The sequence below is a fragment of the Cricetulus griseus genome, assembly GCF_003668045.3.
Source record: "Cricetulus griseus strain 17A/GY chromosome 1 unlocalized genomic scaffold, alternate assembly CriGri-PICRH-1.0 chr1_0, whole genome shotgun sequence".
Taxonomy (NCBI): Eukaryota; Metazoa; Chordata; class Mammalia; order Rodentia; family Cricetidae; genus Cricetulus; species Cricetulus griseus.
In genome coordinates this window covers 48859836-48875038 of record NW_023276806.1, presented here as the reverse complement: position 1 = coordinate 48875038, position 15203 = coordinate 48859836, and the positions used below count along the sequence as shown (strand labels likewise).

General features: G+C 40.8%; 1 protein-coding gene across 1 annotated transcript in view; it reads left to right on the top strand.

Moving 5' to 3' along the window:
- Window positions 1-11415: 11415 nt before the first annotated feature.
- Window positions 11416-15203, top strand: part of Psma5 (proteasome 20S subunit alpha 5) — a 28692-nt gene continuing 24904 nt past the window's right edge. The window contains exons 1-2 of the mRNA XM_027395490.2: window positions 11416-11573; window positions 14788-14854. Of these exons, the coding sequence (XP_027251291.1) occupies window positions 11545-11573; window positions 14788-14854 (96 nt within the window). The 5' untranslated portion in view covers window positions 11416-11544. The remainder of the gene's footprint in view (window positions 11574-14787; window positions 14855-15203) is intronic.

The following is a 15203-nucleotide window of genomic DNA, read 5'->3' as shown; positions in this document are numbered from 1 at the left end:
ACAGATAGAGTAAAATATAAACATTAGAAAGTGTGAATATATCTTTTATGCCTTTCTAAAAGCAGTGTATATGTTGGAAAGAATTCATCAGTGAAGCCATCTGGAGTTTTCTTTGTAGGATGGTTTAAATTATAAATTCAATTACTTTAGAATATAAAATTTTCTGTTTATTCTGGTGTCAGTCCTGATAAGTTTTGTTTTGTAATACCTTACCCGAGTGAATAGTCAAATTCACAGAGTTATATGTAGCATCCTCTTATATTTTTAATGTCTATAAGACGTATAGTGATGTCACTTTGCTTATTGCTAATATGAGTAATTTTTTCATTTTTTCCAACCAGTCTTGACAGTATATTCTTATTTCTTACTATCTTAGAAGATTGTTTTATTTTGTTGTTTTCTCTCACATATTTAATAAGCAAATAAATATAATGTTTATGTGGTTTTGTTTCATTGGGTTTCTGATTTTCTTTTATTTTAAAAGTTTCATTTATATTATTGCTGTGTGTGTTTACATGTGGATGCATGCTACAGAGTACATGTGGAAGTCAGAGAATGACTTTTGGGAGTTGGTTCTCTCCTTTTAAACTTACTTATTTTTATGTGCATTAGTGTTTTGCCTGCATGTATGTTGTGTGAGGTTGTCAGACCTTAGAGTTACAAACAGTTGTGAGCTGCCATGTGGGTGCTGGGATGTGAACCTGGGTCCTCTAGTCTTAACCACTAATCCATCTCTCCAACACCAGTAGTTGGTTCTCTTTATCCACTGTAGGTTCTGAGAATCAAACTGTGGTTGTCAGGCTTCCCTCACAAGTGCTTTTATCTATGGAGCCATCTAGCTGGCCCTTTTCTTTTATTTTATCTGCAGTAAATTTCTGCTCCTAGGAGGGAGGATGGGCCCATGAGTCCTCACCTTTAGCTGGAGAGCTATTAACAGTTGATGCTTCTGGGGTAGGGAGAGTCAGTTTTCTCTAACCTACCTCTGGTAGGTTGACCATGCTCCAATAGACACCCTCACACTTGTGAGTATATGAGCACCACAAATTGTACTAGGTAGGTTATTTTTTAAAAAAGTTTAAAAAAGAAAGAAAGAAAGAAAGAAAGAAAGAAAGAAAGAAAGAAAGGAAAGGAAAGGAAAAAGAAGACATGAGATTGGGAGAGTGAGGAAAGAGGGTGGTGGTGAAAGGAGTTAGAGGAGGAGTAGGGGTGAATATGATCAAAATATATTTTAGGAAATTCTCAACTAAATAATAAAATACATTAAAATAGAAAGATTGCTATTACTTTCTTCAAATACCCCTCTGAAATCTAAATCTTATGTGTAGTTCCTAACCAACTCAGACGAGATGGGTTCTAAGTCCTGCAGGAATGAGCATGCTTTGGTGATCTACCATGTTGTCATTGGCTAGGAATAGCTCAATAGGAAGCAGGGTCTCAATTGCAAACACACTGGATGGATCCTGAAAAATCAGCATCTAGGTTAATCAATCACCGGTGACCCCACAATCTGAACAGACTATTTTCATCTGCATCACAGTCACTACCCACAGATCTACTCCATCATGAAGGTTTTGAGAAGCTTTTCCATGTTCCCATAGATTTCTCCTTACCGAAACTTCTAGAGCAAAGTTAGTGGTATTAACTAAAACAATTGATTTTAGATGACACAGCTGATGCTGGCTTCCTCTCCTCTAGGATCCACTCTAAATTCCTCTCACCCTTAGTATCGCCTTGGTAGGTCTTGGTTAGCTGTATGGTGATATGATTCAAATCTTAACTCATAACAATTCCCATCTTCTTTGGTCATATTTATTCCACGAGCTCACCCAGATACAATAGGAATAACAGGAGTTATCTAAATGCATTGCCTAGGCTTTGAGCAGGTCTGTGTCCTTCTACTGGTCAGAGTCAGTTATTTCTGTCGTGATAGTGACACCTCTTTTTACTAACTGGTCTCTGGACTTAAGGAGTCTAGAGTGCCCCTGCAGCAGTCGAGGCTTGTAGCTCAACTGGACACTTGCTGTGTTTCCTAATTAGAATGTAGTCCTATTGAGGTCAAGCCCAGATTTGGGATATTGGAAATTGTGGTCTTTGGTAGGAAAGGTAATTGGGGCTGTTCCGGTATCCAATCCTTGGTTAGTGGGCATGTCTCCTTTTCTCACTTGGGTCATAATATGTATTACACATCCTAATTCAGAGTTGTCTTTGAACAGCCCTTCAGTTTCACCATAATAAAATCACTCTAGAGGCAAGCCTCTTGTGTGGTATAATATGACCAGTGGACTCCATGGGCTGACTCTTGCATCTCAGCTCTTTTATCCTAAAGCAAACATCTGCTTCACAGTGTTCCAAGCTTGTGGATTGGGTATACCATAAGCTGCCTGACAGTGGGGGTTTTGTTAACAGTTCTACCTGAAGATTTGTAGGTAGGAAAAGAGAACCAATACCCAAAACAGGCAATTACTACTATGAAAAGGGACCACTGTCCACTCCTGAATAAAGAGCAACCCAATGTAGTCTACCTGTCATTAATATGGCCCAGGGTAATAATGAGTAATAGTGCTATATTAGGGCCCAGAGTTAGTCTCCAATTTTACTAAGTCTTCATTACTGTAACAAATGCCTGAGAAAGAGTGGTTAACCCAGAAGCCAGCCATCTTAAATGTCAAGTGAAGCATACATTAATCTTCCTAGAGCCTCTTTCCTGTCTTTGGACCTACCAAGGATCTGACTGACTCCTAGCCCCTCAAAAGAGAAAGGGGGAAGGAGAGGAAGAGGGACAGAGATTGAGAAAACAACTGCCTCATGAGACTATGGAGGCTGATGAATCCTAAGATCTGTAGTCAACAAGATGGAACCCAGGAGAAGCAAAGTATAATTGATTACAGTCTAAATGCACAAGAACTGGGAGGGCCAATGGCTTAAGTCTGAGTCTGAAGGCTGGAAATCCTGAGAATCAAGAAGACCTTATGTAGCTAGCTTTCTTGTCAGACGATCTTTGGATCTCCAGCCCCCAAGTAAGGACATGGAGACTTAATATTAAGTATGAAAGCTTGGCTATTTTCCAACTAGCCCTTATAACTCAAAATAACCTGTTTCTACCAATCTACATTCTGCCACATAGCTTGGTTACTTCTCATTTGTACCATACATCCAACTTGATCTGAATTTTGTTGGTGTCTCTGCCACATCTAGATTCTGACCCTGAGTTTCTCTCTGCCCGGAAGTCCTGCCTGTTCTCTCCAGCCTAGTTAGTTACTGGCTATCCAGCTCCTTGTTAAACCAATCAGAAGGCAGAAACGCATCTTTAGAGTGTACAAGAAGATTACCCCACAACAAGTGGATGTTTCAGTTTATGTCTAAAGGCCAGAAAACACAATGTCTTTCCTTAAGCAGACAGGCAGGAGCTCCCTCTTATCCATCTTTTTGTTCAGATTTTTCACTGGTGGGCCAAGGCTCATGGCAGAAGGAAGGCAAAGTACTCCCTTCAATAGTCTACTAATTCAAATGTTAACCTTATTCAGAAAGATCCTCACAGACTTACCTAGATTAATAGTCTTTGATCAAAGAATCTGAGAACTCAATGGCCCAGTCAAATTAGCACAAAAGTGGGCACCACAAGCTCCAAAGTGTATCTTTTCACACCTCTGACACTTTCAATATAAAACTGTACTGGAAAATATGGCCAAAGTGGGGGGTGATGGTCTTTAACAAACACCAGGATCCCTTGGACATTTCTACTCTGTTTCTCTTGCCAGATCTTATTGGTCTTTATGGTAATTGGACCTCATAGAATCTGGTGACTAAATAGCACCATCTGGCCTCCATTATATGGACAATGGAGTGATATCATTCCCATAATTATGAATGAGTCCAAGTCCTGTCAGGGATTCTCCAGTTGTTAGCCCAGTACAGCAGAGACCTTAGTGATACTGTTCCCATTTTACCAGGACATTTTTAGTGGCCTTTGTAAATGGTGTTTCTTTTGGACTCTTTTGTGAAACAATGATTCTGTGAAGCACTGATTCTTGCACAGCAAAATTTCCTACATTTCTATTTATTCCTCTGGGAGGTATTGGGGCAACTCACTATATTTCTACTTTGTTCAGCATTGACCATAATTTCTCTAGGCTTCTATGACAACTGTAACAGTGACTTTCATTCCCTGGTCCATGTTAAATCCTATGTCTGAAGAAGTATCCCCACGTCAATGAATCCTGTCTAGTTTTATATACCAGTTTCTTTGATCAAGCAACCTCAAAATTAAATTCTGGAACATTCCCTTATTTTCTGCACATTAGTGAACTCATTTAGCTCTGTGATATCAAATCTCCTTTATCAGGTCCCAGTGGGGTTTTGCTTGGAGCAAAATCTGGCAGCCAGGAGAGGAGGTAGGGACTACTGCTGTGGTTTTTGTGAGATTGTGACTCTGTAGTCACTCTCACTACAGCTGTTTTAGCCAGGTAGACAATATCAACCATCTTTGAAAACACACAGAGATCTGCAGATCAAGTATCTTTAAGAATGTCTACTTAGATGTCCGACCCATTGTTTCAGTGTCTCTGGCTTTTTCAAATAGGAGCTTAACTCTGAACCTCTGTGGCTCATCTGTGTCAGCTCTTCAATTTCAAGGATAAAATCTCTCGGTAAGTTACTAAATAGATCCTCAGTTTTTCAAACTTGATCATTCACCAAAGGATACTCCAGCTTTTCCATTATCCCTCTTTGGAGTCTGCTTAGCATCAGTAACCAGACAACCCCACTTTCCTGAAATTACACTTACGAGGTCTTTCCCTCTACTAGCCTTTCCCAAGTCAACAACGATAGAGCCTTTATAGCAAGTGGGTTACCACCTTGTGCTGGGAACTACTCATCTTTCTATACTACTTAGCATGCCATCCTCTTTAGCTAGCAGGAGTGAAAGTCATTAAACTTTAACTTGTGCTTTCCCGGATCTCTTCTACCACTTGTGTTAGTCTGAGTGTACCAACAAGCAAATATCAAGTTGGAATCTGACATGTGTACTAATTTCCAAAAGCTGCCAAAACAAGTAGTATGGGGCCCGTAGCTTGAACAACAGAAATTTTTTGTGGAGGCTACATGTCCAAGGTTAAGGTAATGATGGGTTGGGTTTCTTCTGCTGTTTACCTTTATGGTTTGCAGATAGCCATCTTCCCAGTATACACTCACACAACCGTTCTTCTGTGAGCACCTATTCCTGGTGACTCTTTGTGTGTCACTAAATTTCCTCTTTATCAGGATGTTAGTCAGTGTGTACAGGGGTCACCCTAACTGACTCCTTTGAAGGCCTATCTATATCCAATACAGTCACATTCTGAGGTACTGAGGACTAGGGTTAAATTTTGAGAACTCAGTTCACTTCACAAGTTCTAAGACATAAATATTGAGAAAATTATCTATATAACATAAAAGGAAAGAGAACAGAAAATGCAAGCACTGGCATGCAGCCTATTATCCAAGCCCAACTCCTATAGCAGACATAGCATAGCACTGGGCAGCATATACACTGGTTATCTGTCCTCAAACAACAAAAGCAAGGAGCCTCAGGTTTATAAGAGTTCTTCTGCTATGCTCAGTCATCAGCTGGGACCATCAACTACTATTTCTGGAGACACTTGTGAGAATCAAAGCTAGATAACACTCCCAATATCCTTGCATTAAAAATGGTTATTTTAAAATATTCCTACGAAATTATTGAAGTTAAAAAAATCTCATACAGGGAAGCAGCCAAATCTAAAATGTCTTTTATGTAAATAACAAATTGTAGCTGCTAGAGATAAATGTGGACAGATGGATTTGCAGAACATAATATTTAAGAAGAGCAAAGAGACTTCAATTGATCTGAAATCACTTAAAAAATTCCCCACATATTTCCTGCATTTTGCCCAGGAATGTCTGACACCAAGTAATTCTGTGTTATTAACAAATAACTCTATTTCTTTGATATTTATTGGGCAATGGACTTCAGAAAAATTATTTGTTTCCAGTGGAAACTTCTAATCTATACTTGGAAAAGTATCATACTTTATTATAACAGTTTAGATCTTGTGCTATATCTATAAAATAATTATTACAACCTTCATTTAAGAAACCCTTTCCTTTCTTTGCAAAAATGTTCAAAAAAGCACCAAAATGTTTAAGAGCTCCCATTTTGTGAATGAACATAGAACTCTGTCAAATGACATTTCTCCACAAAGCAACAACACTCTCAGCTTGCAGTATTTCACTTACAAAGTTATACCTAACTTTCCTAGTTACCTTTTGGTTGTTGTGTTAAAGCACCTTGACCAAAAGAAACTTGGGAAGAAAAGGGTGTATTTCATGAGGAGAAGCCAGAGTAGGAACTCAAGGCGGGAACCCAGGGGCAGGAACAAAAGCAGAAATCACAGTGAAGTGCAGTTTATCAGTTTGCTTCTTTATATACCCTAGGGCCACTTGACCAGGGATAGAACTGGACCCATATTGGACTGGGTCCTTCCATATCAACCATTAATCAAGAAAATGTACCATAGACTTGCCAACAGGCCAGTCTGATGGACACATTTTCTCAGCTGAGGTCTTCTTTTCCCAGATAGTCCTAGCTTGTGTGGAGTACTGATCCTCACAAGACTCACATTGCAGTCACTTCCTTTTTAACTTTAAACTGCATGTAAGACAGAATTTGTCCACATAACAATTTTTAAACGTATGTGTCAGTGGTATTAAGTACATTCATGTTGTTGGATTACCATCACCACCGTCTATCTCTAGAACTTTTCCTCAAGGAAAAAACTCTGTGCCCATTAAATTATGACTTCATTTCTGCCTTCTTACCCTCAGTAACCACTATTCATTCTACGACCTTGACTATCTAGGTCCCTCATATAGGTAGAATCATATATTTGGCTTTTGAAATACCACTTATTACACTTAGCACTCTTTTCTTACCTTTCTTCCCACCTCTCTGTGCAGTGTTTGGAGTCAAACCCCAGAACCTTATGCATGCTGGAAAAGTGCTCAACCAATAAACATTTGAGTTGTAGCAAATATCAGAGTTTCATTTCTTTCTTTAAAATTATTTATTTAAATTTATCTTATGTGCATTGGTGTGAAGGTATCAGATCCCCTAGAACTGGAATTACAGACAGTTGTGAGCTGCCATTAGGGTGCTAGCAATTGAACCCAGGTCCTCTGGAAGAGCAGTCAATGCTCTTAACCATTGAACTACCTCTCCAGTCTCAGAGTTTCACTTCTTTTAAAGGTTATGTACATTTGTACATATTATCTTCAACTAATTTTAGATAACTTTTTTGTTTGATTTTTGATACCAGATCTCATTATACAGTTCTGATTGCCTAGAACTCACTATGTAGATCTGGCTGACCTTGAACTTGTAGTGATCTTTCTTCCTCTGCCTTTCTAATGAAAGAATTATAGGTTGAGTACCCATACCAGGTTTTAAAATTACTTTTAAAAGGCAGTCTCTCTATCCTCCCATTATCTGCCCAGGTGCCCATTCTCTGCTCTTGTTAAAACCATGCAAAATCTGAGGATTTCTTTGTGGTTAACTTTCAGAAACATTCCGCACCCCCCTTTTACTGTATGTCTTACCAAAAGCTATTGGAACAGTAATACACTTTCCAGAAGCTATTTGAAAGTAAACATTTTGCAGGGTATGATGGTGCACACCTTTAATCCTAGCACTCAGAGGTAGAGGCAGATGGACCTCTGAGTTTGAGGCCACCCTGATCTACAGAGCCAGGACTACACAAAGAAACCTTGTCTCAAAATCAAAGCAAAACAATAACAAAACAAGAAGTAAGAATTTCTAGTTTACATATAGCAGAAAGACTTGCAAGTTGGGTAATTATAGGTTTTTAAAAAAAGAATCCAAACTAGGATTCTTCTTAATGGCTTCTTTGGAGGCAGAGATGTGTACAGAACCAGCGTGTTGGGTGAGTCAACCTGCCTGGCTTACTGTTGAGAAAGGTTGGTAGGTTTTATTTTTACATTTATATTTTATTTATTTTTCATGTATGTGGACACAAATGCCATGAAATGTGTTCTAGTTCACTCTCTGTTGTAGTGATAAAACACTCTGGCCAAAAGAAACTTGTGGGGGAAAGGGTTTATCTGTCTAATACTTCCAGGTCACAGTCTATCACTGTGAGAAGTTAGGGCAGAAACTTAAGCAGGAACTAGAAGCATAAGCAGCTGGGTGTTAGTGGTGCACGCCTTCAATCCCAGCACTTGGGAGGCAGAGGCAGAGGCAGGCGGATCTCTGTGAGTTCAAGACCAGCCTTGTCTACAAGAGCTAGTTCTAGGACAGCCTCCAAAGCCACAGAGAAACCCTGTCTCAAAAAAATAAAAAACAAAAAATAATAATAGAGCAGAAGCATGGGGGAACTGCTGGCTAACTCACAAGCTCATGAGTCTAGGTCCACATGGCTAAAGAGTTTGGGACTGCTTACACAAAGTTCTGCAGACATGCCTACAGGCCTGTCTGACCTAGGCAGTTCTTCAGTGGAGGTTCCTCTTCCCTGGTGACTGTAGGTTGTATCACGTAGACAAAAAAAGAGTGACCAGTCAGTCTGTGTAGAGATCAGAGGAAATTTGCAGGGGCTGGTTCTCTCCTTCAACCATGAGGGTCCTGGGGATCAAACTCAGGTTGTCAGAATTGGTGGTCAGCGCCTTTTATCACTAGCCCATTTTCCTGGTCTATAAAAAAAAAAAGTAAGAAAAACCAAACTTCTGCATGGGTAAGATTATTTCACTGGTGTTCCTTGGATCCATACACATACTACCACCCCCTACAAGTTTCAGACCTGATGATCTAGGGCTCAGCACCTGGGATTCAGACTGATCTTTTTTTTTTTATGTTACTTATGAAGAATAAGAACCTTTCAGTCTGTCTTCTGGCTCCTGGGGTGGGGGTGGTGGGGAGGAGGACACCTGGCTCAATTGTTAATGAAAGAGGTATTGACTGAATATTCTAGGCAACATTCTGTGAAGTGCTACAGTAAAAAATGATGTGATTGTGTGTGTGTGTGTGTGTGTGTGTGTGTGTGTGTGTGTGTGTGTGTGTGAGCACATGACACTTGACAGTTAAGAGCCTCTGACATCTGTGTCTTCCTCTATTACTCCCCACTTTAGTTTTGAGACAGAGTCTCTCCCTGCACTCTGAGGTTAAGAGAAAATCAGCTTTCCCTTTTTTACCCACAGCCAGCTACCCATGAATCCCCTGTATTGCTGGTATATATGCACAAGCATAGTGCTCTATAGAGGTACATTGTTCGAGACAGACATTTATCATTGCGTTGGATATTAGGAGAGGCTGTAAGCGCCTTTCATCCCCACATATTCTCTATGGTAAAAGTATTTCTAAACAGCAGGTATGGGGAATTTAGAACCAGCAGTTTTTCAATAGAAAGCTACTGACAATTTGAACAAAAATCTTGTCAGAAAGTTGACAAGAAAACCAAAAGATGAGTAGTCTCTTTTCAGTGATATACAAGGACTGTTTCTTAGAATTTCTCCTCAGGTTTATTAATGACAAACACCCGGTTGGCTAGAACTTCAAAACTAAAATTCCCATGGGGGTGTAGCCAGCAAATAAATGGTGGGAAAACAGATACTGACAACCAAAACGGGCATTTATGTCTACAACTCTCTTACTGCTGAAAAGCCTTGGTGATGTATGAACCTAATGCAGGGCCTGATGGAACTGTAAGTATGGCTGGGACAGTTTGAGCACTTGGCCAGCGGCACATGAATAATAAATAAATGGAGCTGCATGTGGTATTGCACACCTTTAATCCCAGAATTGGGAGTCCGAGGCAGGAAGACTGCCTTGAGTTCTAGGACAACCTGAGTTACATAGTTAATTCTAGGTCAGCGTGGGCTAAAAGTGAGTACCTGTACTAAAAACAAACAAAACAAAGAAATAGAGATTTCCCTGTCAGGCAAATACAACCCATTACACAGTTTCTTTCTTTCTCCTATGCCTTCCCCTTTATTACGGTATGACTAACAAACAGCAGTTGCTTACATTTACAATAAACAAAATGTGTAAAAGATTTTTTTTTTTGAGATAGGGTCTCTTTGCATAGCCCTGGCTGGCCTTGAACTCACAGAGATTCTCCTACCTCTGCCTCCTGAGTGCTGGAACGAGAGAGGGGCAGGAGGAGGGAGGTGTAAGAGCCAGCAGAGGCCAGAAAAAGGCAATGGATTCCCCAGAGCTGGAATAAAGAGGTGGTTAGGAGCAGCCTGCCATGGATGCTGAGAACCAAATTTGGGTCTTTGGAAGGGCACAAGTTGCTCTTAACTGCTAAGCTGTCTCTCTAGCCACCAGAATGATGTTTTCATATATGTATATTACCATGATTAAGCTAAACATTCACTACCTCCTACCTTTTTTTTGGTAGTGATTAAAATCTACCTTCTTAGAAATTTTCAAGTATAAGATATAAACTCGTCCACCTGCTGTACAACAATTATCTCCACTAGGTATTAACTTTGTACTCTTACTACTCCTTCCCCAGCCCACATCTAGGACACCTCCGCCTCCAGACTGGGGCCACCGAGTTACATTCCTAGAGAGCTACGACTTCTTACCGCCCGTCTTTCTTTGATACATAATTCATTTACAATGTTTCAAAAAAAAAAAAAAACCTCTCAAGTTGCTTTTTTCTACCCTTAGGAAAAGCAAACAAGAAGCACACACACAAAAAGAAGGTACGCATTCTTCATGAAAAAGCAGTGATTAATTTAAATCTCGAGTCCTGAGCTCTGGGGATCTGAAATTTGAGTAGCTAGGGTGGTGGTGGTGGTGGTGGTGTGTGAATTCGGGGAAGACCTGGTAAAATACCCTTACCTATGCAAGAATTTGAAAAACTTTCTTGCGGACTAGAACCTATCAACTTTTTAAACTTTTTTCAGCAACAAGCTAGGCTGGCAGAAGCGCCGGGCGCGCGGGAGCAGACTCTGTACCGAGGCGCACCCATCTCTGCCCCAGTCAAAGTCCTCAGTAAAGCCGGTTCCGGTTGTCACAGACCCGGGAAGAGCGCTAAGAGCCGGGTCTGCGGGCGCGAGGAGGAGGAGACCCGCGGCCGGGCCCCGGCTGCAGTCACAGAGCTGGCGGGACTCGCGTCACGGTCCCGACAACCCAACTATCCATCCGAGGCCTGCGGAGCTGTCCGTCTCGGGGCGCGCTCGCCGCTGAGAGGTTCACTCTCACCGCTTGCCTGGAGTCCCAGCGCCCTTAGCAACCACCGGAGACGGAAAGCGGAAGGGCGCCTTGGTCCCGCCCTCCCCGCGTTAACCCAGGTCCGGCGAGGAAGCGTGTGGGCCCAATCACCGCGGCGAGAATCTCAATCAGCCACTAGAAGGAAGGCACGGGAGGCGGGCTAAAAAGGTCGCGTGCGCACGCGCAGACGGGAGCAGGATCCTTGGTGCTGTGGCGGTGTGGTTGACTGGGGTGCTAGTTGGAGTCGTGTGGCCCTTGAAAACCCCAAGTATCCACCGCTGCCGCCTCCTGCCCTCGCTATGTTCCTCACTCGGTCCGAGTACGACAGGTTCGTACGGCGGGAAGCAGCAGGGTCTAGATTTGGGTGGGCGGGCCCGGAGCCCGGGCCGCGGCCTTGGTTCTGCAGTGTCATGGGGCGCTCCGGGAACCCGAGTCTGGCGGGACCCGGGGAATCTGGTTCCCGAGGCGCCAGGCGGGATTCCCCAACCTGGACTGGAGCGGATCCCGCTCACTTGCCCTACCGCTGAGTCACCGTAGTCCTGACTCCCCGAGGAAGCGAGAAGCCGGGGTTTGTGCTTGGGTCAGGTGGTGGAGAGAGGTCCCGACGCCGACCTTTAACCTGGAGGAGGTTAGGGGGGACACCAGCTGTGCGGTCGCCTTTTCACGCTAAGTATGACCGCTTTCAAAAAATAAAAAAAAAAGAAAGTGAAATGAGCTGCCTTGAATAAAAAGCCACCAGGCACTATTGAATGAATTTGTTGGAACACATGGTGTGCTGTGCATTTTTTGTCTTCAAAAGCGCGAAGGCAGTTTCAGCTGTGCCGGGTAAATTGCCTGCAGTCTGGTTTTGTAGAAACTAGAATGTACAGTGGTTCTCAGAAGAGTTGTAATATGCTGATTCTTTTTGACCAAGAAAAGAAACATTTGAAAACAAGTTATTTTAGTCTTCTGTTGAAGGCCAGATGTTTTTGTAAAGTCACAGCTGTGTGATTGTGTTTCTTAAAACAAAACAAAAAAACAACCTTTCGGGTCTTGGAAATGCTAACTAATACTGTTATAAGTGCTGTAGACATTTTAACTTTCAGTTTCTGTTTTGATTAGTTTTGCAAGCTATATTAACTTCCTTTAAAAGTTAGGGAAAGCAGACATTTTCTTTGTTCCAGGTTGTCTGAGAAATTACTGGCAAGTATAAATTGATCCTGTTAAAATTGTAGCACCTGGTGTGGCCTTTTTTCATCCTTTTGCTGACTCATAGAATATATATGTGAAGTTTTAGAAGTATTCCCTGTCAAGTAAAATGGTCGTTAACACTTAGCTTCTAGAGCACTGAAGAGAATCGTCTTTAGGTGATAGAATTTTGAGAAAATTGTGAGCCTCATCAAAGACTTTCTGAAGTTTTGTTTATTTCTTTATATGTATTGGTTGCTCTGTGAACCTTTTTTTTTTTTTCTTTTGTGTCTGCTCAAGACTAAATAAGTGCAGGCCTTTAACAAATGTTGTCAAGCTTTTTACTCTGCTCACGGGGCTTCTAGTTTTACAGCAGTGAGCAAAATCAAGGTCTTTACTCTTCCTGTTTACAAGAGTAACTATAGTATGAGAGAGAAAATGCCACTGGAGCAATCTAAGTCAGCATTAGAAGTTCTGATGAGAGGCTGCATTCATTGTTGGGGGTTGGAGAAAACTTCGAAGAGTTGAGACCATGAGAGCCAACAGCTTTGTTGGCTAGTAAAGGATGGACAAAGGAGGGCCAGTAGAAAAGCATAAGCATATTTGAAAAGGTTCAGTCCGATTACCACATATGTATGATGCATATTATGGGACTAGTAAGTGATAGGAAAAACCTGGGATGGTGCTAGATACCGATGGCTTTAACAGAATGCTAAGGATTTGGGTCTCTGTAGGCAACTGTGTGCTATTTTTTTCTTTTTCATCTTTTTGAAAAACTAATTAAAATTGGGGAGGTATACAATGTACAGTACATGCCTGGTGTCCTTTGAAGCCAGAGAGGGTGTTTGATACCTACTAGAACTGTAGTAACAGATGGTTTTTAGCCACTATGTGAGTTCTGGAAATCAAACCAAGCCTCTAGCTCTCTTAATTCCTGAGCCATCTTGACAGCCCCCCCTTTTTTTTTTTTTTGCTGTTGTTGTTATTAAAGACAAGGTATCATTTATAGCCCAAGGTGAGAGAGAACTAACTGGGGCTGGTCTTGAATTTGTGTTAGTCCCTTCTGCCTTGGTGTTCTGAGTTCAGGAGTTATGCTCATGAGCCACTGTGTCAGGCTTTAATGTTTTCTTTACGAAGTTGCCTCATCACAATTGTTTTTATAAAGATTAATTGATTGGATTAGAAGAACAGGTCACCTGTTAGGAGGCTGTTACAATAGTTAGGTAAAAGGTAACAAGGACATTGAGATGGAGGTGATGTTATCAGAGAGGAGGAGTTGATATGAATTTATGACACCATGTAGGAGAGAGGAGAGAGCAGGGTAGTAGTGAGTCAAATCACTCAGAATGGTCAGCCTTAGATCTTTTGACCACAGTTTTTCTTTCAGTGATTTTTTTTTTTTACACTGTTCTTTAGAACCCTCAACTTCCTTCTAAATGGCTTTAATGATATTGATTGAGAAACAAATTAGGAACTGGATGGTGAGATTCTTTCCATTCCTCATTTACTGAGAATAATTCTCTGAGACAGTGTAGTAGAATAGTTGAAAGCTTGGACTCTGTAAGTAAAATTTCTTGAACTCTGATTCCAGTTTTGCTTCTTTATACTGAGTAACTTTGAGCAATTTATTTGATCTCTCTCTTTGTCTCTGTCTCTCTGTCTGTCTGTCTGTCTTTCTCTCACACACAATTTCTTTTGAAGAAAGTTTTGGTTAAAATTTGGAATACTGTTGAGAAGTTTAGAATTAATAAACTGAGGATTGCAGTCATTGTAGTCAGTTATTCATTCAAAACATTTTTAAGTGGTGCAAACAAGAGGGGAGCATAATTTAAAGAGAAAAGTAGTCTGGCTTGTAATTAGCATGAGTATCTATTTAGTGAGTAAACTAGGTAGGCTTTAATAACTATATGGATCTTAGTATGCTGTTCATACAATAATAATCTTATACAAATTGATAGAGAAATGTTCTTGTAACTGACTCTTACAAAAAAATAGCAACATCAAATGCACATAATGGGAAGAAGGAAAAGGAAAAAAATATGACATTTTCTTGGAAATGGTTTGATAGGTTTGGGGCATGAATTTATCAAAGGAATTGGTAGATTGGCTCAGAGTTCATCAGGTTGATTCAGGTCACCTGCTTTCATTTAATCGGTTTGGTTAAGGTTTTGGTTAGGTTAGGAATTGGGGAGAGGTATTCTCTGTATAAATTTGAGTGCCTTGAAAACATCGTAAGACTGAAAGGCTTGCTGTGGGCAGAGTGACGGACAACATGCATATCCCCTGATCATTTGAGCCAATTGTCGAGGAACTTCATTCCAGTGTCTGTGTACTTCTGACAATTTCTAATGCCGTTTTTTGTTTTTTAATTACAGGGGTGTGAATACTTTTTCTCCTGAAGGAAGATTATTTCAAGTGGAATATGCCATTGAAGCTATCAAGGTATGGTAGCAAGTAATAAGGTTTCAGAAATTTCATAATAGCCCTCACACATTAGCAGGAGAAAATATTCTTACATTCCTTTAACCAGCTACTTTTTTTTTTCCAAGAGAGGGTTTCTCTGTATTGTTTTGGAGCCTGTGCTGGAACTCGCTCTGTAGACCAGGCTGGCCTCGAACTCACAGAGATAACCAGCTACTATTTTAAAAACAGTTTTAATACTATTTCTGAGGTCCATTTTGATTTTTTTTTTTTTTGAACAGATAACTGCCTTGTAATTATATGAGTTTTTTCCTTTGGTTGTTTTTTTTTTTTTCTTTCTTTCTTTTTTTTTTAATCTTGACTTTAAAGA